This window comes from Dipodomys merriami, unplaced genomic scaffold (assembly GCF_024711535.1).
Source record: "Dipodomys merriami isolate MVZ:Mamm:240054 unplaced genomic scaffold, mDipMer1.0.p SCAF_28, whole genome shotgun sequence".
NCBI classification, from domain to species: Eukaryota; Metazoa; Chordata; class Mammalia; order Rodentia; family Heteromyidae; genus Dipodomys; species Dipodomys merriami.
In genome coordinates, this window is record NW_027204270.1 from 4,401,840 (window position 1) to 4,427,424 (window position 25,585).

Genomic DNA, 25,585 nt, shown 5'->3' on the forward strand with positions numbered 1-25,585 from the left:
AACGCTACAGGATTGTTCCTCAGCTCATCTTCCTCTTAATCGTTATAGATTATGGAAAAGGAGAACAAAGCCCATTAAGAGGTTCCCCTACATTTGATTTGAGGAAGTTTCCATCAGAACGGCCTCGTTTATCGGCCTTCCGTGGCTACCCGATTCCCTCCTCACACAAGGAATATTGCTTTGTCTCTGCAAAAAAATTAATTTCTATTAGCAAGGAGAGTAGCAAACCCCCTTCTCCTCCTTTCTTCCCCTCCTTCTTTCTTCTTCCCCTCCTTCCTCCTCCTCCCCTCCTCTTCCTCCTCCCCCTCCTCCTCCCCCTCCTTCCCCTCCTCCTCCCCCTCCTCCCCCTCCCCCCCTCCCTCCCCCCCCCCCCCTCCTCCTCCTCCTCCTCCTCCTCCTCCTCCTCCTCCTCCTCCTCCTCCTCCTCCTCCTCCTCCTCCTCCTCTTCTTCTTCTTCTTCTTCTTCTTCTTCTTCTTCTTCTTCTTCTTCTTCTTCTTCTTCTTCTTCTTCTTCTTCTTCTTCTTCTTCTTCCCTATTTTCCCCTCCTACTGAGACAGAATTTATCTCCTAGATAGGAAGAGGGAAGCAGGAGTAATTGGCCCAGAAGCTAATTCCCTGAGATTCATTGTCTTAAAGGCCCCCACCAGCACATGGGCAGCTGGCCTTGAACTGCATGCTAATGATAAACGACAGCGTCAACAGAACCTCACATTGAGATGTTTAGTCCTTCCTGCAAGGAGATGACACATTAATTTTCTCTCCGATTTACATTGGATTATTAATAAAATATCAGTGTTGGAATCTGACAGGTGAGGGGCCTGGAGGCGGTCCTCTGAGGAGGTGGGGGGGGCTTTGGTGGGATGAAGGTGCACCAGGCCGAGGGAGGCACTTGAGCCAGGACCTCGCCGCTTTGCAGGGCGGGGGCTCCTGTAGCTGCAGTTAGACAAGAGCCAGGCATTTCTTGCACAGGCATTGAATCCTGTGTGTGATATCCTGTCTTATCATAAGCCCTTTTTGCCTTTGCCTCACCAGTGACTGGATATTTTGTGTGTGCCAGTTCTGGGGCTTGACCTAAGAGCTGGAGGTGCTGGCCTTCAGTGCTCGAGGCTGGCACTATACCATCTGAGCCACACCTCTGCTTCCAGCTTTGGGTTGGCTAATCAAAGAGAAGTCTCAGAGACTTTTCTGCTTGGATTCGTGTTGAACTATAATCCTCCGATCTCAATCTCTTGAGTAGCTAGGATGACAGGTATGAGCGATCGACATCCAGCTAAATATATTAGAATGATGGGGGAGCTTTATCCCCCTGCCCCAACCTGGCGCCGCCTCCTTGAATGTCCTGGCACCCGGGCTTTGCTCCGCTGCTCTTCTCAAAGTCACATCTGTGGTGTTACCTGAGCGATGGGATGGCTTGCGTCATACCGTTGTCATGTTAGGATGTGGGGGGCCTACCCGGCACCCGTGGCTCACGCCTGCAATCCTAGCTACACAAGAGGATGAGATCTGAGGAGCACGGCTCAAAGCCAGCCCGGGCAGGAAAGTGCTTGAGACTCTCATCTCCAACAAATCACCAGAAAACCAGAAGTGGCGCTGTGGCTCAAGTGGTAGAGCGCTAGCCTTGAGCTGAAGAGCTCAGGGACAGCACCCAGGCCCAGAGTTCAAGCCCCACGGGCACACGTGTAGCGCCTGGTTAGTTTGTATCTTTGATCACGTGGGGATGAAATCCACCTCATTCCAGGACCCACGTGACTTGGACTCCATCTCCGGACCCTGGCCTCACCTTGCTGTCTGCCCAGTGCCACGCCAGGCATATTTTGCAGGCCTGGGCCCAGGCTGGCTTCTCTCTTCATGGAAAGTTCTGGGCCTTTACCTCACACCTGCCTCCGCCCTGGTGCTGTGTTTGAGGGGGAGGGACACCCCCCCCCCCGCCAGTCTGCCCATCCCCTCTCTCTGCTGCCATTAGTGAAGAGCCTCATCCGCTCTCTCTCCTGTGGGCCTTCTCCCCCCGGGGCAGGACTCAGAGTCAGCCGCAAAGGGACAGAGCTGTAGGGCCCAGCCTACCCTGTGCAGTGGCCTGGCCCCATATTAGCTGCTCAATAAATATTAACTGAATAAATCACCGAATGTCATAATAGAATTTCAAGCCGAGCCCTGGGGAGCTCTTGGAATGGAGCCCTGAATGAGTCCCCGTGGACTCTCTCTGGGCAGCTTCCTGGCCATGCTGTCTCTGCACACGGGGGAGGGGGGGAGGGGGGGAAGGGTTTCTTATTTTCTTCCTAGTGACCTCCGGTGACAATGGAGATGAACAAATCTTAGCCACCTACATGTAGGATCCTCGAGGAAAACACCCAGATGTGTGCTGCTGAGTTCCACCAGTCCCGGCCTCCAATGAGTTCCCACAGCAGCTGCTCCCCACCTTCCCCACCCCATCCCCCATCCCCCCTTCTGCCCCCCCCGCCCCCCCCGCCCCCGGCTTCTAGAGGGTTCCCCTCATTTGGCCTTCCTAGAGACTTCAGTGGGGATTAAAGAAGATGAAGTGCGTGGAGCACCAGCCGCAGGGTAGTGCTCCTGGCGGTCTCGCCATTTATGCAGAAACCTGCAGCACATCATCCTCGAGGGAAGGAGCGGTGTGGGGCACTGGCTTCTGGGACTGGCTCACCTTCAAAAAAAAAAAAACACAACCCAAAAGGCAGCAAGAATGAGCACCATCTGGGGAGCCTCGTGGCTCCTGGAGATGAGGGAGCGGGGTTGTTGAAGCCTCTGAATCTAACCAGCCGTTACTGCTTTTGCTGTTTCCATGTACCCTTAGTTTAATGCAAAGAAGCTGGGGTTAGCCTGCCCCCCAAAAGGAGCTATTCAAATCAAGCAAGTTGCTGTTACCTTCCCCTCATCCTTAGTATTTCCATGGCCCCAGCTGGAATTTATGATGAAAAGCAATTGGTTTTCAGATCTGGCAGACTGCATGCCGGCCGGGCCTGTCAGCCCCTTTCCTTCCTCCCCCCGCCCCCCCCACCCCTCCATCAATATCCTGGAGTGGCCAGTGGGGAGGGCAGGACACAGAATCTTCACGACCGGCTTTTCTGGCTCCTCGGCCCCCAAATCATGAGGAGCTGACTCTGACGTCGGCCTGCGGGTTAATAAACTAGCCCCTTCCGGTGAGATCCGGTCTGCGGCAATAGCTTCTCAGGCCTCCGTCTGGTGTTCTGTCAACCTTGCGAGGCGCCAGTCATCAATGAGCACTCTCCAGGGTTTGTGGGAGAAGGAGATAAGGAGAGGAGACGGTCCTCTCGCCCAGCCGCCTTCCTCCCTTCCACAAGAGGAAGGACCCTCGGAACAATTTAAATCAGGCTCCGGCAGCCCTTCCTTCCGCCACGAGCCCTCGCTGTGGCTTGAAGGAGAGGAGGGGGTGGCTGGAATGGGTCAGGAATTGATAGCTAGGGGATTCGATCTGCGAGAGACAGAGAAGCTACATTTTGAGAGGCCGGATGGGGAGTCTTTATTAGGAAGCCAGTGGGGACCATGAGGGGTGGAGGCTTCCCAGACTCGACAATCTTAACCATCAGGGGTGAGGGACAGGGGATTCCTGGATTCTAACCAGCCATGACGTACCTACAGTTCTGGAATGACCTATGCCTCGTCTATGGTTCTCAGAATGGAGTGAAATGTCCCTGTTACCTAGCAAGGCGTGAAGATGATGGTGGGGACAAGATGGCATTGCTTACGGTGCAGCACCCATGTTTCAGACTCAGGAAGAGAGGCAATGGGGGATTCCTTCGTCTCGGAGTTTCCTAGCTATGCCGCCTTAGCTAAGTGTCTGCCCTTCTCTGGGCTTTCTCCTCTTCTCGTTTCATATGAGGCCACTGACACCCAGCTATCAGAGCGACTGTGGGCTGCAAATGGAACATGGAAAGGGCTTTGCTTATTATTTTTGGTGCTGATCCTGGGGCTTGAACTCAGAGCCTGCTCACTTGCTCCTGAGCTGCTTTTCCCCCTCGAGACTAACAATCTACTACCAGAGCCACGGCTCTGATTCTGGCTTCTTGATGGTTGATTAGAAGTTTAAAAAAGTCTCACGGACTTTCTGACTTTGCTGCCTGGACCTGGTTTTGAACCTTGATCCTCTGATCTCAGCCTCTCGAGTCACTAGGATTACAGGTGTGAGCCACAGGTGCCCCGCTCTCACAAGGGTTTCCTCCTGGGTCTAGCACGCACAAACGGTTGGTGAAAGGCAGCTCTTCTGGTTGTCAGGCAGTCAGCATGGTGATTATTGACTTTTTGGTCCAGGCACCTGCTGCTGACGGTGCAGGTGAAGAGATCAGGAGGGAGCAGGGGCATAAAGAATGTGGGATGCGATTAAGGGTGGCACTTCCCATTTCCTAACTGCCCACCGGAACGGAGATTTAGCGCTGGCCCTGAGTGCGGCATCACTGCTATACCATGCTGGGTCTGCCCCCGGGGTCGGGGCCTGCAGGGGCTGGAACTGCGCACGCCGCATTTTCCTCTAGCCAGGCCTGTGAACGTGCTGCTGGCATGATTGACAGGGCCAAGGGCACACAGAGAGAAGGTAGAGGCACCCCAGAGCAGGGGCTCCAGCTGCAGAAAGGAGAATCGCTTGAGATGTTGGCTGTTTAGAAGCCATCTGGACGTTGTTCGCAGAATCCCACTCCAAGCAAGCATGTCATTTGTCCTTAAAGGGACGCTCTAAGGGACAGATTCTGTGGCCCCCACAGAGCCCAAGCTGACAGACTGCACAGAGCTCAGCGTGTCAACACTGCAGCTGCAGGCAGGGCTGCACGGGTCCACAGACCAAGGGCAGCGGGCTGGGCCTCCACAGGCTGTCCTCTGAAATCAGGGCTGGTGACTTTAGAGAAATGATCGGGGAGTGGCAGGAAAGGGGCGGGGGAGTCCTAGGAGGAGGGGCTGTGAGCCAGATCTATTGGATGTGCATTGATGTCTAAGGTTAGACCCTGAAAAGTACCTGGACACCATCCTGGGTTCAATCCCCCCTGCTTCGTAACTTCCTATTTACTGTCTCCCAAGAACAGCTATTCATTGTCTTCTGTCACACCCAACCAGGAGAACATATCCCATCCTACTGGGGCGGGCAAGTGCTCAGGATCACGTTCAGGGACAGTCTCTCCTATGGTGGGTGTGCTGTCCCAGATGCCCCACAATGCACCACACCCCCTCCTTCAGTCCCCCTCCCTTTCCCTTTCCCTTTCCCTTTCCCTTTCCTTGTCCTCCTCCTCCTCCTCCTCCTCCTCCTCCTCCTCCTCCTCCTCCTCCTCCTCCTCCTCCTCCTCTTTTTTTTCCTTCTTCTTCTGCTGGTACTTGAACTCAAGATCTCAAGCTCTTGCTCTCAGCTTTTTTGCTCAAGGCTGGTTCTATACCACTTGACCCAGACCTCTACTCCCCACTTTTTGCTGGTTCATTGGAGATAAAGAGTCTCTTGGATTGGTGTACCCAGACTGGCTTTGAATCTCAGTGCTCATACCTCAGCCTCCTGAGTAGCTAGGATTACGGGTGTGAGGCACTGGTGCCCAGCTGGCCGTCTTCAAGAACCTTTTATCACAGAAGCAAGCACAAATGTGGCCAGGCGAGCACAGTGAGCTGAGATGTGCTCACTCCGTCCACCAATGCCATCCTTGGCCAGTCTCGCTCCATCCCCACCCACCACCCCTGCCTCCCGGATGCACGCCTCGCACATTATCTAACCTTGTCTGTAAATATTTCACTATTTGTCTCTAAAAACAATCGGTGGTTTAAAAAAATAATTACTGTACTGCAAGCTCTCTTAAGATGAATCATTCTGAATATCATCCAACATCTGCACAATGTTCAGAATTTAATTGTTTGACAAATACCATATGTATGTACATAGACACAGTTCCTTTGTCTCATTTGATATTCACATAGGGGTGTCCATTGCTGTTGGTTGGTGTATATCTGTGGCCCCTTCCCCTCTCTCCCACTCTTTCTCAGAGAAAGAGCTGAAGAAGCCAGGTCATTTGTCCTATGGGGTTTTCTAGAGTGGCTAACACCCTTGATTTCCTCCTGTCCTTTGCTGTGTTCCAGAGCCTCCAGGGGGAGATTTGATCAGCTGCTGGGTTTAATTTCAGGAACTCTTTATTTTTGCAACAGCAAAATAAACTCTCATCAGATGACAGGCTCATGTCGCCACGTTGCTCCCTTTTGACGTCAGCCACCGTTAATTCAGCTGAGATTACAAGATGGTGACATTTTAATTCTCTTAGTTCATCCTCATTAGCTAGAGTACTTAAAAAAGTTTCTCGCTGTCCTGTGCATTCTAGTCAGGTGCTTTGGCACTTCCAGGGGCTTTGATTACTTTTGAGATAGCGTCCCACTTCTTGCCTGGAGTTGGCCTGGACTGTGATCCTCTTATCTATGCTGAGATGAGGGGTGTGTGCCATAGATCCCAACTATTTTTGATTGAGATGGGATCCTGTGAAGTTTTTTTTCCCAGGTTGGCCTCAAACACCAAGTTTTCTCAATCTCAGCCTACTGAGTGCTTAGACTCCAAATAGGTGTGAGTCACTGTACTTGGCCTGGCTAGAGTACTGTTTCAGAGAAAGTTTCCTCTCTTCCTCTTGATTAAGTCAAAAAGAAGTCTGCACTGGGAAGGTAGATGAATGACTGACTTGCCTTCTAACTCTTTTTTCTGAAAATGATGTCTTGGATCACTAGTATATACTAACAATGAATAATTTGTGAGTTTTTGTTGTCATTTGTTTTAAGATCGTTACAAGCTCATGGATTAAAGCATATTGAATGTCCATTTAGTCCATTGTAACGATTACTCTTTATTGATGCTGAGTGTCCCATCTTTGATCAGTGGGAGCCTCTTAAAGTTGGTTCTTCAGTCCATTTTAAATTATTTTGAGTCTTTGATAGAGTTAATTATCCTGAAAGGTAAAAGTCTGATTTACCCTTTGGATTAGGAAGAAAACAAAGTGTTATTCTCCCCGTTTCTACTCAGTGTCATAGTGGAGGTCCAATGCAATAATATAAGAAAAAGAAATAAAAACCATCTGCAGTAGAAATTTTTACTCATGGTTTATTTGATTATATGTGTGGAAAATCCACAAAATTATCAAAACAAAAAAAGAAAACCTTTTATTAGAAGTAATAAAACAAGTTTAAAACAAGTTTTGCAAGGTCACAGGATTTAAAGTCAATATGCAAGGATCAATTATCTTTCTATGTAGTAGAAATAAACAATCCAAAAATGAAATTAAAGAAAACAATTCCACTTACAAAATAGCTCCAAAAAGAGCAAAGTGTTTAGAATGAATTTAACTCACAAATTCTAGTACCTGTACTTTGAAAACGACAGAGTCCAACTCAGAGAAATTGAAGATTTACGTCGACATAGAGGCATGCCATATTAATGCAATTAAAATCACTTCAGTGGAAGTGATTGGAAGACTCAATATTATTAAGATAGAAATTATCCCCCAATTGATTTCTGGATTCAACTCCACTTCTATCAAATACCCAGCAGACTCCCCTCCCACTCCCCCACTCCCCAAATACGCCACCTCTAAAATCATTAAACGAATCTTAAACTGTCTACGGAAACTCAAAGGACTCAGGATAAGCCAAAACGGTTTTGAAAAGGTTCAGAGGTGGAGAACTTACCGTCCTTGATTTCAGAACTTCACAGGAAGCTGCGATAATCAAGATGCCGGGTGCTGACAGAAGCCTAAGGAATGGAAGCTAATATCAAGTCTAGACAATAAAGCCTATCATTATGCTCAACTTATTTTCAGCAAAAATGTAAAAGCAATACAGTGGGGGAAAGGAGTAGGCTTTTATTTTTGAAAAAATAATTTTACCTCTTGTATTAGCATCAATCCGTTGTACAAGGAGGTTTCATTTGACATGACCACATGTGAATATAGTGTGCTGGAATCAGATTCACCTCCTGTCACTCACTTGTGAATGAAATACTTGTTCACCCTCCTTCACCCTCCTCCCTCCCACTGGCTTACATCTCTGTCATACATTTCTATTGTCATTAGTTTCTACTCTCTTTCATTTATACTTTTTCTCTCTAGAACAAATGATACCGTGCAATTGAATACACTCCTGAGAAAAAAATGCACATAGACTCTTCCCTTACAAATACAAATACTTCTTCAAAATAATAGACCTAAAGTCTATTATCTTAGAGAGAAGATCATAATATAGTAGAATAGTTTTCTTAGAAGAAACATGAGAGATTTTTATAAGTTTGATGTAGACAACAACAACAACAAAACCTTCTTAGTATACTAAAAGCACCATTCATTCATAAAAAGAGGAAATGGATAACTTGGATTTCATCAAAAGGAAAACATCTTGCTTGTTTCAAAGATGCCATTAAGAAAAATAAACCCACCAATGATGGACTGTGAGGAAGTGTTTGCAAACCAGACGTCGCATAAAGGACTTGCTTCCAGATTTTATGTAAAGAGCTCTTAGCACTCCAAAGTGAGAAGACAAGCAAGTCAATTAAAAACGGGCCAGAGATTCAAACAGACATTCCACCAAAGAAATTGTATGAATAGCTAATAAGCACATGAAAAGATGCTCAACTTCATTAGTCATTAGGGAAATGCGAGCGCAAACCTCCACACACACCCCCAGAAGGGTGGCTACAATCCAAACCACAGAGAATGCCAAGTGTTTAGGGAGAATGCGGGGAATCAGAACCCCGCCCCCCTCGCACCCAGCGGCTGTGAATCATGCAAGCCCTTGGGGGAAGAGTCTAGCACTTTTATTTTTATGTCAACAGATGCACCCCATCTTCCTTATTTGCCCAATTTTGACTCCCAGTAGGGAAACTCCCTCCCCCGCCTCTTTTCAGGTAATAGAGGAATTCACCCAGCTTTTCTTCTAGGATATCGTGGTCTTGTGTATCAAGGGGAGGGGGTTGGGCCATTTAGAATCCATGCTGTCATAGGGTGCAGGCACAGACAGCTACCCTGTCATCTTTTCTGTAGTCCCCTCTCAGCTGACTTGGTGTTCCTTGTTTATTGCATGTACTGGCTGTGTGGACGTGAGATGGTCTGCCCTGCTCCGTGGCTGTGTTCATTCATGTTTCCACCCCCAGGCTATGAAAATGTGGAGGTTTTACAGTACGGGGAACTATGGGTAGGGCCCCTCCCTTGAGGTTTGTCTGGCTAGTCTTGCTATTTCTTCTTCCCATATAAATTTTATAGGAAGAATTTTGATATCAATTAAAAACAAACTGATAAGAGTCTCGTGGTCATGGTCACATTATCTCGGGGGAAGATTCATGTTTTTGAGGTCTCCCTTAATCCTAGAGAAGGCCTGTTACATTTTTTTATGTATCACAGATTGCTTCTTCTTTTTTGTCTTTTAGAAAGTTTCTATAGTTTTCTCTAGGTTTCTAAGGTAAATTCATGCTCATTGTCTTGTTTTTCTCTTTAGTAAGTGGGAGTATTCCTTTATCGATCTATTCATCCATCCATCCATCTGTCCCAATCTCTCTGTCTTTTTTGGGGGGAGGGGGTGGTCCTGGGGCTTGGACTCAGGCCTGGGCACAGTCCCTGAGCTTTTTTGCTTAAGGTTGGTGCTCTACCACATGAGCCATAGCTCCATTTTCAGCCTTTTTTTGCTGGTTAATTGAAGAGTCTCATAGGCTTTCTTGTTCAAGCTGGCTTTGAACCACAATCCTCAGATCTGGGTGTCCTGAGTAGCCGGATTATGGGGAAAAGCCACCTGTGAAGGGCCTTATCCTCTAATTTTATCTCAGTCTCTATTGTATCTGTCTGTCTGTCAATGATCTATGGATCCATTTATTATCTCTCCATGAAAATATAGCTGTCCATAAATCCATCTACCATCTACCTGTGTCTATCTACCCATCCACCCACTTACCGCCAACAACCTGTATTTTCAGTGTCTGCTTCTTTACTGTTGTAATTTGCAACTGGTTTCTGTTGATCTCAGGATCTCTGGGTGTCTGGGCTTTGCTTGTCTCTGGGGAGCAGGGTTGAGTGTCTGGTGCCCTCCTGTTACAATGCAGCTGTGCTGCGAGTCACCTCGTTTCTCCCGTTCTCCTCTGCCCCACAGTGGTGGGGCTTCCAGTGTCCCCAGGCTCTCAGCATTGGTCTGCGGTGGCCCAGCCTCTCCCAGGAGGAGACCCTGAAGTAAGGTGCGGGCGCCCGGAGCTGACCCTGGCAAAACCCAGGAGGGCATTTGGAGATGAAACAGGAAGCAAAGAATGGTGAACACAGGGCCCTTGTTCCTCTCTAAGCCACTGCTGTGTGGCTGGAGCTTCAAGACAAGGACAGAGAGGCTGGGTAGAGATACAGGGCAATTTCAACTGAAGTGTGTGTGTGTGTGTGTGTGTGTGTGTGTGTGTGTGTGTGTGTGTGTGTGTGTGTGCATGCATGAGGGCATGTGCATGCATGTGCATTTGCCCATATATGTATATGTGTTGTGTGTGTATGTGTATATGTGTGCATGTGCACACATGCATATGTGTATGTGTGTATATGTACATGTGTGTATATGTATGAATATAGGTATGTGTATGTGTGTATAAATGTATGGTGTGTATGTGTGCACACATGTGCATGAACGTACATGTGTGCACGTGTGTATGAATGCATGTGTATATGTATAGCATGTACGTGCATATATTTGTACATCTGTATGTCACTATGTATCTGTATATATGTGTATTGTATGTGTATATGTGTTTATCTGTGTGTGCATGTGTGTGCACACACACAGGTGTGTGTGTGTTGGGGATGTCTAGAGATGCCAGAGTCACCACAGGCACAGGGGGACTGCCTGGCCTTCACCTGCCAACCCCCCGTCCCTCGGTGAGGACGCTTGCAGGGCTGTGAGAACCCAGTCGGCCCAGGCTGGCTCTGCGCTCCAGAGCTGTGTGGGTGACGGTGGAGTCAGGTGACGTGGGTGTCCTCGGGACGCTGCCAGGCCCAAGCTCCGGTTGTACCTGAGCTCCTGCCTCAGGGGCTCGGCATGTGAACCTCAAATAGTGACACAGATCTAGATGAGGGTGTGGATGGACTTAGACAGGCGTGTGCTGTGTGCCACCGGGCCGGCAGCACGGGCTGGGTGCGGGAGGGATGGCCGGGGGCGTGTTCCGTGCATCCTGCAGCAGCCCTGCTCCTTAACTCCCTGAGCTGCTCAGGGGGCCGTGGACTGCGGAAGCCCCCCGGGGTGGGGCTCGGTGGTCAGGATGGCTGGCCCGCCTGTCCCTCTGCAAGCCCACCTTGTTCCCCTCTCCTCCTCCTTCCCTCCCTCCCCACCAGCTGGGGAGCTGGCAGAGCCTCTGGGCCCATGGATCACGCACGCCCCCCATGCTGAGTCTGTTTTTCATTCATTTTAACGCCCCGAGCAGGGGCCTCCACCTTCGGGTCACATGGGGCAGAAGCAAGTTCTTCCAGAATGAGAAGAGTGGTCTATGCTGTTAGCTGCCCACAGCTGCAAGTTAGAACAATGATTCTGTTGAAAGCCGCGGTTGTGGGACGTGCCCAGGGCAGGCATGGCTGCGATTCTGACTCCACATGTGACAGTATTTTGGGGGATCCCCTCTCTCTGGGCCCTACCACATTTGGGGGGGGGAAATGGCCTGTAGATGCTACTGAGATTCATTGGCTAGATTTGAACTTGGTTAAGGATGGAGCAAGTAAAAAAAAAAAAATCAATCATATCAAAAGTCAGGTGCCGGTGGCTCACGCCTGTAGTCCTAGCTGCCCGGGAAGCTGAACTATGAGGATCACAGTCCATAGCTCTAAGAAAGGAGGCACTTACCGCCAACTCATCACCCCAAAGCTGAAAGAGGAGGTGCGGCTCGAGAGTTAGAGGGCCAGCCTTGAGCAAAAATTGAAAAAGCCAAGTGAGAGCCAAGTCCCAAGTTCAAGGCCCAGCTCTGGCACAAAAATCTAAACCAAAAAACAAAGGCATGAGCTGGGCTGGGTTGATAGGAGGTCTACCTTAGCAGACAGATATTCCACTTGAAACACAACCCCATCTCCATTTTCCCTGAGAGTGGGTGGGCCACACAGGGAGCCCGTCTGCTCCAGCCTCCATTGTGTCTTCTGAGATGGGGGTTTGGGGTACAGTGGGTGGTCATGTGTGTGGGGGAATGTCCCGTGGATCTTCTCAGAGCAGAGAGACCCAGGGCCTCGCGACGGCGAAGCTGGAGGAGGCAGGCACAGCCCAGCTGTGTGAGTCATTTAGAAGTGGGAACTTCTAAACGCATTGCTTTTCCACACAGACAAGCAGACTGGTAAGCGAGGACAGGTGGCTGACAAGAGCACAGAGCTGTTTCCTGATTGTTTGAGTCAGCACAGGCCCAGGGAGGAAACCAAGGCTGACACAACCCAATTGCGCCCTGACCGGGAGACAATGAAGCGCTGGGAGGCACGGTGGAAAGTCTGTCATTTTCCATGGAGTTGAGGCTTAGGCCTTGCACGGCCTCTGAGCGGCGCCGTGGGGCAGGGAGGAAGCCACAGGCAGCTGCAGCCACCCCGCCCACAGGGTCCTGCCGTGGACTAGGAAGCCGTCCCCGGCCGGTGCTCAGGGCCCCCCATTCAAAGGGGCAGGGGGCCACGAGGGGCTGGGGGCTGGCTGATGAGGTCTCTCCTGCCCCGCTCAGCTGAGCAGTAGCAGAAAGGAGCCTCTCCGTTGGCCTCATTTGTGGAAAGCACTCTCCGAGCGTGAGCTGCAATGCTGCTTGCACAGCCTCCTCAGCATGCCTCTCTCCCTGCCAGCCATCGGCCACAGGGGGGACCATGCTGGCCAGCGGGCAGGTGCCTGTCTTCATCTGCCACACCTGCCACTGTACTCTGGATGTGGCTTGTCCAGCCACCTGCCTACCCTTCTTCTTCCTTCTCTACCAAAAAAAAAGCACATAATAATTTTTGGTTCTCTGTCGCTGGTGTAGGTGTCTTGTTTATGTTTTATTTTATTTTATGTTTTGTAAAACTTGGGGCTCTGTGTGTCCTTTTTTAAGCCTCCCAAGAATGGTCAGCCAAGCCTTTAGCCTTTAGCAAGGAGGCAAGAATTCTCTTAAGGTACTCTGTCGGTGGGCTGAATAGATGAGTTTACCTGGCATTTTTGGAGACCTCTGACAGCCGAGGCCCAAATGGGAACAAATCAGGTACTTAGCTTGCTAGGGAAGGACGGTGGTGATGCGCTTCTGTGTCTCGAAGTAATCTAAATGCAGGCGATGAATCAAGAGCCGCTGGCCCGGGCGACTCAGTGTTCCATTGGTCTGTTCTTAACATAGTCATCTAGCGTCTGCGTTCAACTTATTTATTTCCTAATGTTGGGTGATGGATTAAAAGATGTGAAGAAAATCCGTCTACAAGAGATAAGATATTGCAGGCTTGCCATGACAGCCCTGGCTCTCTTTGCTTCGTGTGTGTGTGTGTGTGTGTGTGTGTGTGTGTGTGTGTGTGTGTGTGTGTGTGTGTGTGTGTGTGTGTGTGTGTGTGTGTGTGTGTGTGTGTGTGTGTGTGTATGTGTGTTGCCTACTTTTTAGTGCACAGCTTGGGCCCTTACATCGTATATCCTGATTAGTTTGTGGTTATTACTGAGGGGATTTTTTTAAGCCTATCATTGACACATTTAATTCATTAGGTACCAAATCCACAAGCAAATTTTGGCTGGCCATAAAACACAGTTAATCCACGGAGCTGCAATAAAAGGTGAAAAATTATGTTCCCAGCAAAATGTGGAATATTGCTTTCTCTGTAGAGAATTTTAGGAAAGAAAAAAAAATAACAACTGGCCTATGCTATCTTTCTTCATCAATTTTTTTCCCTCCTGCTTGCTTCTCTTGGTAACTTAACCCTTTGTTGTTTCCAGACCACAGAATGGCTCAATGATTCTCTACAACAGGAAGAAAGTGAAGTACAGGAAAGATGGGTATTGCTGGAAAAAGAGGAAAGACGGGAAAACGACCCGAGAAGACCACATGAAACTCAAGGTCCAGGGAGTCGAGGTAAAGGAGAAAAGGCTTTATCCTGTCCCCAGATATCATTTCCAGGTTACCATGAGTCATTGGATGCCGCTGGTTTCTGTCAAAAGACTTTGTGTTTGCAAAACCCCTGGCACTGCCTCCTAACACAGTGCAGCGTTCCTCCCTCTGTTGAGAGATCATCGTCTCTCTGTGGGTGTTTCAAGTTGGGGAGAGCTGTGATCATAAGGTGTGTGCACTTCTGGCAGGGTATGGTGGAGTCCAATCTGCAGAAATGTCTTGGGATCATGAGTAAATTTTGGCCCCTGAACGCCGCCTCTGGGGTTCCAGCTGTGGTTGGGGCTCTCCACAGTAGGCAGCCATGGAGAAATTCCCTCACTGCCTGATAGCTAGTGTTTTCTGGCTGGAGCCGGAGTCCCTTCCCCAGAAGGGGAGGGCACTGATCTGGGAGCTGATGGCACCCACGCCTCACTCTTTATGGATCCTGCCAAGGACCTTTCCTTGAGGATGTGGACAGAGATGCTGTGGCAGGTGACCCAGCTGGTGCTTCAAACTGGCCAAAGAGAGGCATCAGATCTACTTGTGTATGGAGTGTCTAGCATGCCAGGGTGGGTAGCAAGGGCTGTGCCCCACTTGAGTTCTGTGTGTGGCCCTTCTGTGTATTTGGGACACACTTTGTTGTTACTTTGTTCCCCCTCCCCCCCGTATTAATTATGTGTTTTGAGGTCTGCTAAAAATAACAGCCAATGGCTTTTAAAGAAATACATCATTCTACAGAAAGGGAGGCAGAACTTTTGTTTTATGTGAATTTTTTTTGTAATTTACTGCATCAACAACAAAGCTTTATGATCATGTACGAAGAAAAGCTCTGAGTGAAGAAGGCTGAGTTCTCTCACACTCCTGTGCTCTGGGCTTGCCCAGCGTGGTTTAACTGACTGCATGAACCATTAAGATGCAGGGTAGCCAAGCCTGCTGCCCTGGGCCCACCTCCAGGACCCTGAGCAAATATATCAGCCATTGTTGTGGGGAGCTAAGGAGGACCCTTATCTCCTGCAAATGCAGAAGGAGTAGAAAGTGAAGGAAAGCCAGGGTGGAGCCCAGGAGGGAGGGGGCAGCTGGAGCTGGGGTCCCAGGGCCTGCAGGAATTCGCACCACAGCACGCAGCCCTGGTGCCTGGCAGCCTCCGGTATATTTCATCTTTAGTAATACGTAAATCAGGGACTCATGGTTGTAAGAAACAGCGGGGTGGATTCGTCCTCAGCAGCAGCTCCAAAAGCCCAGGGAAAGAAGCAAGCCACAGTGTTCATTCTCTTGCCTCTTGTTATAAATTAGAATTGTCACCGGGATGGAATCGGAATGATTTATGGGTGTTTTTAGGCTGTATTTATGTTGGGAGTTATTTGTGGTTCTTACACTTACAGATTACAGCCTGGCCCCTCATCATGGGGAGGCTGGGAGGGGTGCAGCCCCGCGGGGTTTTCCACGGTGTCCTGGCACGCGTGACTGAGGGACAGAGGAACAAGGCGGCAGCTTGGATGAGCGTTGGCCAGTGATGCAGGAAATGACATGCTGTGTTTCTGGGTTCTTGGGGAAGGGCGACCACCTATGGCTTCTCCTTGTGTGGGGTGGGGGGGGAGGGGGTGGCAGGGGAAGGCAGGCTTTCTCATTCAGCCTAGAAAATTATCTTACTAAACCAGACAGTAAATAACTGACTCTGTGTGCCAACTTGGGCCAGGCGCTGTGGCATCTTTATAGGAAGCGGGAGGCATATTCTCTGCCCACGCAGACTCATGGTAGAAAGGAAGACGCTACCATGTCTCCACACTCGAGGGCCAGTAACAGCGTGGAGAAGGGTAGACGGATGAGCTTTTCAGATGTACATCCTGGGGACCCGGAGTGGGCTTCAGTGAGAGGGAGATGCACTCTGGGGAAGACGGGACAGAGCAGAGCCCTTAGCATAGGGGAGGATCGTGTGTAATTGATATGTGGCCTAGCTTGTGTTTTTCCACTTAACATCACAGGCTGAGGCTGAGTTGTGTTGATATTTAGGTTCCTTGAATGGTGGTATAGTATTCCTTGAATAAACATTTGAGCTGCTCTCCTACCAGCGGACTTGAAGAGGCCTCCCAGAAGATTTTTAGCATTACAAAGACTGTTTCCATAAGTGTCCTTACACATGCCTGTCAGCCACACTTGCTAATTACTTCCACACTGGCATAGGAATCTACCCCCTCCCTCCCGCCACCCCCTCCCTTCCCCCCCCACCCGCCCAACATCCAGCACTTGCTGATGAAACCTGCTATCCTGGGCAAATTCGAATTTGAGTTTTCTTAGTTACTGATGGGGATGGGCTTCTCATTTGGTAAATAAGAATCTTTTGGGGAAATATAAAAAGTATGGATTTTTTTGTTTTTGGTGCCAATACTAGGGCTTGAACTCAGGGTCTGGGCGGTGTCCCTTAGCTTTTTGCTCAAAAAATGACACTCTACTTACTACTTGAGCCACAGCTCCACTTCCAGTGTTTTTTGGTGGTTAATTGGAGATAAGAGTCTCAGACTGCCCTGTCCAGGCTGGCTTCAAAACACTCAGCCTCCTGAGTAGCTAAGATTATAGGTGTGAGCCACCAGTACCCATATGGATCTTTACACAGCGTTGACATTCTTTTCAGACAAGATCAACCCCACACCTTGACAGCATGGCTCCTACATTAGCTCTATTTGCACCTGGCCTGGTGTGCCCAGCGGCAGTCTCTTCCACCTGGGAAACTTCCATGGGGCTGACGGCAGGGTTTGCGTCCCCCCAGGAGGAGGGGCCACCCAGGTTCAGGCCCAGCGTTCTCCCTGGATGGACTGGATCGGCACCAATACCACACAGGCACTGGGAACATTGGCTAACCCTTATCCAGGTCATCTGGCTGGCTGGGCCAGCAATCTGGAAGCTGTAATTCTCCGATCACAGCTGGATCACAGCTGGTTTCCTTGATTCAAGGGCATGATAAAGACATCAAGATGGAGCCTTTCACATCTCCTGTGCTATAAGCCTTCCCTTAGGCCAGAGAAACTTCCAGTCTGATCAGGGAAGCGCACGGGCTCAGCAGTCTAGCTCCGCTTGTTCGGGGGGGGGGGGGGGCGGGGAGGACCAGGGCTCCGGGTACACAGTGATTTTCTCTGCCAGAACTGGGATGGGGCGGCCACTTTTGAAGCTGGTGAGTCCCCTGATCAGATGTTGTGTCTGTCAGCTAAGGGGGAGCCAGCAAGATAAGGTTTCCGGAGATGACAGAGGTTAGCAGGCAGGGAGGGAGGCGGCTGCCGCGCCAGCGTTTTCTGGCTGACATCCTAGCAGGTCCGAGGTAGGTTCTGCTCCCAGCCAGCTTGCTGCCTGCTTATCTGGTGCTTCCGGGGGTGATAGGGAGGAAGACAAGGTTCCTGGCAGCCAAGGGTCAGCTCTGAGGGGTGCCCGGCCTCCGGGGTGGTCACAGCCATGGGGTGACACCCGCCAGAGGACAGGCCGGTCTCTAGGCCTTGCTGAGGCCCAGGAGAGTTTCACCTGGGTTCGGGGCACAGTGTCTGGCTGAGAAGCCGCCCGGCCAGTACCACGTCTGGTTTCCATCCCAGTCTCCCAAGAGTTGCCGGAGAGTCTTAGCTGCCCAGCTGGCCCTCAGCTCCCCAAACATCTCCAACTCCTGCGGCTGCTGGGTTCCCAAAGAGACCCAAGACGTTATGTCCCTAACCTCACGCGGGGACACCCACAGCCTGGTGCAGGTTCTGTGAGCGAGGCGGACTGTCTCACGCGAAGGACCTGTCGGTACTCCCACGTCACAGATGGAGAGGTCGGGCCTCTGAGAGCGGGCCCCTTGGGACCCACAGCAATGTCACAAGTCAGTGGCAGAGCCGGGCCTGGAACCCGGGGCTACGGGGCTCTGCAGATCCTACTCGGCCCTTTAAGCAGTTGCTCCTGACACCCGGTAGGAGCCACAGGTGTTCAGATCAAGTCTTCATGCATGTTGCTTTAGTACAGACTTCAGCCATGTGTTGGGCAGTGCGGGTTTTGAGGCCGTGCCAGGAACACCAACCACAAGGCCTTGCATGGAGTCTGAAGGAGGGTCCTAAAGGCAGTGGAGCATGGTGTGAGCCAATCAGGGGACAGAGAGGGAGGAGGGATACCACGGAACAATGACAGGCTCTCTTGCAAACAGCACAGGGGACTTGGGCAACAGGTGTCTCCCAGGGCCCGATGTGTTTCCCAGCTCTCTGCAGACCAGCTGTTTGCTCCCAGGGGCGGGCTCCCTCCCACCCAGTCCCCAGGCTCACCGGGCTGTGGAGAGCCTGCCTCTGGGTCCAGGAGATGATCTTGGTGTGTGGGACAGTTGTGTGAGCCTGGATTTGTGCAGGACCAGAGCCTGTTACACAGTGGAACGGACCAGCCCGGGGCAGAGAGGCCCGGCCCATCACCGCCGACGGGAATCTCCAGTCACACAGAGGAGGTTTGGTGCTGCCGACCCATCCCTGCTCTGAGGCTTGCTTCGGCTTTGGGGTGAGCTGTCTTCATGCTGGGGGCCTGGCTGCAGCCTGCAGCCGTGGTCACGAGGTGGTGTTTGGGGAACTCGGCTTGGTGAGAGGGATGTTGTTTATTGGGGAGCTTAGGCCACCTATTAAAACAAAAGAAACAAAGTAAAGGCACCTCTTTTAGAAGTCGGAATGATATTGTCGTTACTGCGTCAGGAATTAACAGGCCATGAAATGACTGTCTGCCTTATGGCAGAGTCGAATCATCTCAGCTCTGCTTGTGGCCCTGAGATAAATAGGGTGTCCAGCTTGTAGCTAGGGGAGCTGCTGTGAAGAGCCAGCCACAAAGCACGGATGTTTCCCTGGTCATGTTTGGAAAGCAGCAAGGGATCGTGAAGGACGGTGCAGAGGCCTGGAGAGCGGGGAGAGGCTGGCATATGCCAGGGCGAGCTTTTCACCTAGACACGTGGCTCGTACTTCCAACAGAAAGGCGCAGGGGCTTGGCTTGTAGACGGCGTCTCTCTGCCCTTCCCTGTCAGACTCACCCTGCACCTCCTGTGTTCCTCGTCAGAACCGAGTTCGACCATGGCTGGATCCAGATTGGCTCAGCTCTGTAGCTTCTGACTCTTCCAAGCCCTGAGCCTGTTCAGCCAGTGGCAGCTGCATCTTCCCTCCATACTGTCACGTGTGTGTGTGTGTGTGTGTGTGTGTGTGTGTGTGTGTGTGTGTGTGTGTGTGTGTGTGTGTGTTCACTTTGCCTGAGTTAGCAGTCCAGTGCAACTGCAGACTCACTAAGTATTGGGTGTCTTCTGGGTACTAGCAAGCTGGGGCCAGTGTCCACTCACTGTGTGTTGGGAGTGTTTTAGATACTAGCAAGCCGTGGCCAGGTGTCCAGACACACGTAACATACAAACCGGAAGTTGTACAGGAGAAAACAAGACAAAACCAGACTTGAAAAAGATGCCCAGTGGCTCAAGAGGGTTTTGGAGTGTCCAGTGGCCTTACTTTCCCCTCCCTGTCTGAGTCTGTGGTTCCATTGTGGCAGACACTATGTCCCCGTGGCTCACACATCTGGGTCTCAGGCTTGGGTCTTGGGGTTCAAAGCTGGGGGTGGGGGTTTTCTTCTGGCTGGCATTGTGTGCCGGTCCCACCATTGCCCAGTGGAGGGAGCTGGTCTGCTCCCACGGCCTCAGTCTCTCCAGGGTTCTCTGTGGACTTTCCCTCACCTGATTCTCCCTCCGTGCAGTGATTTCCTGCTACCTGGTTGTGTCAAGAAGCATCCATTCAGGAGCTCAAACATGGTCTTTCCTTATGTGTACTCTTTCCTGTCTAAGGTGGTCAGTCACACCCCGAGTGACGCCAGCTTGCTTGATTCCCATAATTAACATTTTAGCTAATAAATCACATTCGGCCAACCATGCTTTGAAGCCCCAGATGCAGCCCCTTTCTCAGCTCCCGTCCCGCTGAGTTCAGCAGACCTGGGAGGGACGTCTGTTACAATGAAACGCCCCGGCTGGGCTGCAGGCATTGATCTTCAAGGTTCCGGAGCCCAAGTTCAAGTTCAAGATGCAGTGTGGTCAGGGCCTGCCTCCTGGCTCATGGGTCTGAGCTCCGGGTCCACACGGTGGGTGGGACAAGCAGCCCGCAGTGTCCTCTGCATGAAGGTTCTCATCCACCAACAGGACTCTGGCCCATCACTCCTGAAGACCCCACCTCCACAACCATCACATGGAACTCTGGTTTACAGGATGTGCATTTGGGGGATACAAATGTCAGGATGATTCTCAGATAATAGCTTTTTCCTTCCCTGTCCCCCTCTTTTCTCTTCCTTCCTTCCCTTCTTTGGTGATTCTATAGGCTCAAACCCAGTGCCTCTAGCTCTTTCTCAGCTTTCATGTTCAAGGCTGGTATGCTACCACTTGAACCATGCCTCCCAGCCTGGCTTTTTGCTGGTTCATCTTTTCTGACCAGGCTGGCTTTGAACTATGATCCTCAGATTCTGAGTAATTAGGATTACAGGCATGTGTCACTGGTACCTGGCTTTTGAGAGTATTTTCCCATTACAGCCAAGTATCAATGGCCATAACAGGGGAGTATGCCACTTGAACTTTTACCAAATGTTCAGTCCTGTGTGCTTCATTTTGTGTGTATCGTCCCTCCAGTTATGCAGCAGTACCCTCCTGAGGAGTGACTCATACCTGTAATCCCAGCTACTCAGGAAGTGACGATGAGGATTGTAGTGCAAGGCTGGCTCAGTAAAAATTTAGCAAGACCCTCCCAACCCCTTCAACAAATAGGCCGGGTTTGGTGCATACCTATAATCCCAGCTGCACTGAAAGCAGGAAGATCATGATCCCAGGCTGCTGGGAGGGGGCTGGGAGTAGAGGGAAGAAAGACCAGGACTCTCTCTAAAACGATCCTAAAAGCCAAAAGAGCTGGAGGCAGGGACCAAATGGTAAAGTGCCTGCCTAGCAAGCACGAAGTCCTGAGTTGAAAAGGGAGGGAAAGGGGGAGGGGGAGAGGCAATAGCATCCTCCGTTCGCTTCGCACTCACAGTCTGTGCTTCCCGGAGCCCGCACGGGCGGCCTCTACCAGTGGTGCCAGGCACGGGGCTTGGTAAAAGAGGTGTGTCGGGAAGAGCCGGAGGGAGGCGTGACTCTGATTCCTGCCTTCCTGCCTAGCCAGAAGCTCCCGGATGGACTGAGCAGTGGAGCGTTGGCTTGATTGGGGAAATGCATGTTACTTCGATCCTAACAATCCTGTCACATCACTGTGATTAGCCCTGAAGGTGGGACTGTGGCATATTCAAAAACTATACAAGCCCTCGAAGGCTACTGTCCAATCCTGACACCCAGCAAGGTGTGGCCTGGCAACTCAGAGAGGCAGCTGTGGCCAAGCTGGCCATGTGGCCAAAAGTCACACACACACACACACACACACACACACACACACACACATAATATATGCATGCACACACATATTATTTATACATGTGTATATATGGTAAAAGATTGAGTTTCTATACATTTTTGTGACTCCTTAGCATTTTTTGGGGGGTACTCACCCCTGGGGGCTGGCCTTGTGCAGGACACTTGTACCCCACAGGCCCTAATCTCCCACCCACCCTGAGCATCACAGCCCCATGCATGGGGTTTTATGATGTGGCTGGCTTACACAGATCCGTCCCCGGCAGAGGGTAATTAGGCCCGCCACTCCATCCAGCACTTCCCACCCTGCAGCCGAAGCCCTGGGATGAAACAGAGTTGGAGATGAAGGCCTTGGCCGCTGCGTGGGAGCCGGGAGAGAAATGCTGCCGTGGCTGCCGCCGCCACCAGGTGCATGAAAGCGAGCTGCCATTCACATGGCGGCTTTGACGTGGCTGGCCTGCGTCTCGGGCTTCTTTCTGTTGTGGGAGTTACTGGCTTGAACTTCGCACGTCCGCCTCCCTCCACGCCAGGGCACGAGTGGTGAACGTTTGGTGGGTGAGGAGCATGCCTCTCTTTTCCTCCATGCCTCTCCGGGACAGAGAGACACAATGGCCTTCATCCTGCTCTCTGCCGCTCTATTCCAGCACCAGGGACAGCGGCCATGGGCCTCCCTGTGTATCTGACTTCCTGTGAGCCGGGAAAGGGCTCCTCTCTCTCCTGAGAACTCCGGGACCAGCAGGGAAACTGCGGCTTTCTCCCCCTCCCTGCAGCTCCCAGGTGACTGTAGAGCAGTAAGATCCCTGTCACCGCCCCAGCCCTACCACTTCGCATGTTTGTGTTGGCACAGTCTTCGTGTGGGTGAGGAGCATCTATGCGCACATCCTCTTGCTACCCGCCCCCATCCCACACATGCGGTGTCTTATATTCATTTGTATTAGGGAACATTAAGGAAAACTCCAGAGGAAGAGTTACAAGTCAGTCTGACACTTTGTTACTTGACCCCAGTACCTTAAAAAAACAAAAACAAAAACAAAAACAAATCTCTAACTGAGCCTGAGGTGAAGGCACATGCTTGTGATCTCAGCTATGGGAGGGGGAAGTAGAGAGGATCATGGTTCAAGACCAACCTGGGCAAGATCCCAAGCAGCACGCCCGGTGTGGTGGTGATGGCGGTGGGGTGTGTCTGTGTTTCCAGAGCTGTGGTAGGCTATAGATAAGAGGCCCCAGCAAAAACTGGAGGCTCCACCTCAGAGGTAACTGAGGCAAAAGGGGCTGGGGAGGGGCGTGTTTCAAGGGGAGAATGGCTGCCTAAGAGGCACAAAGCCGCGAGTTCAAACCCCAGTCCTGGCAAAACCAAGTAATAACAACAAAACAAAAACCCAAAATACGAAAACAAACTCTTCGCTGAAATCTCCATCAAACGCTTTGAGCCTGGCATTCTTCATTCCACCCGTGGGGATACTATCTATTCTGCTTCTGGAAACAGAATATAAAGCAGCTGACCATGACCAACCAAGTGCCGTCAGCCCTTGGGAAAGCTGCTGGGCCTGTGCCCTGGGCTGCTGCAAATGGGCTCCCCACCCCTCTCCTCACCAAGGCAGCCCCGTGGGGGGGGGCTGGGGGGGCAATGTGGCACTTCACACACATTTGGTATAAGGTTTCTGAGCAAACAAATGGATTTTGAGCAAATGAGATTTCTCTGTAAAGAACCAGCCCTCATTCAGTATTTTGTGGATTCTCACAAAATTCAACCCTACTGCTGTGACGTAAGAGAGCAGCAGTCACGGGGGATAATCAAGTCACGGGCATTGCTGTGTTCCAATAAAACTTTATTGACAAAGATAGGCTGTGGGCCGGAGTCCCCACCCATGCCTCTGATTGGTGGCGGTGTCTCAAGGGTGGCAGTTCTGTGGGGAATGACCAAGGACCGCCGCAAGCCTTCTAGGTGTCCAGCACCGATGTGTCCTAGTACTCACATAGCAGCATGATACGGTCATGCTGTTCACATACAACCTACATTTTTGCAACCAGTTCCTACTTCCACTGATGATCTGACTGGAGAATCTGGCCCATAAGCCACCCAACATCAGCTTATTTCCCTCATGCTTACTTCCACCTGAAAAAGTAAGGCTTGAAGTGATTTGGCATAAGCCATGTAACAGGACCCTCCCCGCACCCCCCACCCCCAGCAGAACCGTGATGGGGTACAGAGGTAATTTGTCCAGATCTAAGCACTTAGATGACGGCACAAGGGAACGACAGTTTCTTTTCGTCTGCGCCGCCACAGTTTACTTACGTAGTCTTTTGATGGATGGGAGAGGTAGACATTTATTATAAAAGTGTAAGAAACGTCGAGTCCTCGCGAATGGATTATTTAGAATTTATTTTATTAAATATTCTAGGTGGCGTGTGAGAAACCGAACCTCCCTCCACAGGATTGGGAGCTTAATGATTCATGTATCTGTGGCGGTGATAAGGAAATCAAAGATTGGACTTGCCATGTCGAGGGAAGAATATGGATTATTATTAGATCCGGAATGGGCCTCTCGAGAAACTTCCTTGAGGGAGCATGCGTATCAATAATTCCTTCTCTCGTCGAGAATTCTAATGCTTCACTTATGGAAACATAAATTCCACAGCAAGTGGCTGTGGGTTTTCCCTCCCTTTGGTTCTTTACATCTTTCACTTATAGATGATCATTTTTTATCCCTTAGTTGGTGGAGTACGTGTGCAGTTACTTCACTTCTGGGCTTTTGCCCTCCCCATTTCTAACCTTCAGGGCTGAGGAGCTCTGCCGGGGTTCATGCCGTCCAGGTCCTGGGGCATGTGTGTGGTTGTCTATCATCCCTATGTGCCTCGAACGTCACACAAAGTTGTGAGCATCCTGGAGGGCCCGAGGGGTGACGAGTGGATCTCAGGGTTCCAGTGGGGTGTGGTGGGAGCTGTCGGCAGGGTGGGTGCTGATCTGGTGATTCCTGGCGGAAGGTGTGCATTGGAACCCCGTTCGTTTGGCATTGAGGCTGAGTCCTGGTGCGGCTGACCAGCCTGCAGGACGGAAGTCATCCTGGTGAGTGGTGGTCGGCCATGGGTAACAAGGCTGCGGTCTTAACAGCCTTGCCTCTAAGACTCTGCCCCATGGCTCGAGTTTCAAAGTGTTTGAGACTCTTGGAGAGAAACATCGAGACTGCATTCTCTTTCTGAAGTACCCAGATGCTACTGTGTACAGGGCTGTCTTTTCCTATGAGAGATGGGGGGAATTCTGTTGGGAAATCCCTAAACTCCTCACTGCACCTCAGACTGCTCATTGTCCTGTGCCTGCCTCGGCGAGGAACCCATAATTCTTGCCCAGTGATGGTGGCAGCCCCCCGCCACCTCTTCTGGCACTTGGTGGTGTTTGTGTGTTTATCAGTATACTAGGGCATGAACTCAGGCTTGGGGCTCTGTCCCTTAGCTTTCTTTGCTCAAGGATAGTGTTCTTAGACCATAACAGCTCCACTTGTAGCTTTTTAGTGGAAATAAGAGTCTCACAGACTTCTTGCCCTGCTTGGCTTCGAACCACAATCCTCAGATCTCAGTCTCCTGAGTAACTAGGATGACAAGTGTGAGCCACCAGCGCTTGGCTTTCTTCCTGCACTTTCATACATGGTATTAGACCTAATTTTGTCAATGTAATGCCCTGTGAACTGCAGCTTTCCCAAGAGAGTACAACGCAAACCACTCAGCACTTATTTCTTACAAGCAGAATCTACTCGACTCTCCGCACGACTAATCAGTCCACAAGGAAGTGTGTTTTCCTGCTGACCTTTAATTCTTTAATTGCTGTAAAAAAAATAGTCGAAAGACTCTTCAATTACAGCCTCTGTGGAAAGGTGGGCATAACAAAGCTCCCCTGTCTCTCTCCAGCTGGAGAGGGGAGAGTTTGTTTTCCTCGTTCCCTGCTGATCCAATCCACTCACTTTACCCCCATTAAAGGTGAGGCCAGTTGGACAGCCAATGCTGTGTCCTGGTGCTCATTTCCTTTACTACGTCTCATTGGCTCCTTCCTCTGAATGGCTGAAGGCCCCCTGACCGTCACCGCGAGGTTCGGTGCCCACAGCCTCCTCGCAGTGCTGTCTCCCTTTGCTTTTTCCTGGAAGGCGCTGAACTCACTGTGTCCAGTGAGTTC

At 50.8% G+C, this 25,585-nt stretch overlaps 1 protein-coding gene across 13 annotated transcripts in view; it reads left to right on the top strand.

Annotated features, from left to right (window-relative positions):
* Positions 1 to 25,585, top strand: part of Camta1 (calmodulin binding transcription activator 1) — a 710,332-nt gene that overhangs the window by 341,280 nt on the left and 343,467 nt on the right. For all 13 annotated transcript variants that reach the window (XM_070037258.1, XM_070037260.1, XM_070037252.1 and 10 more), the window contains one exon: positions 13,877 to 14,012. In XM_070037258.1, the coding sequence (XP_069893359.1) occupies positions 13,877 to 14,012 (136 nt within the window). The remainder of the gene's footprint in view (positions 1 to 13,876; positions 14,013 to 25,585) is intronic.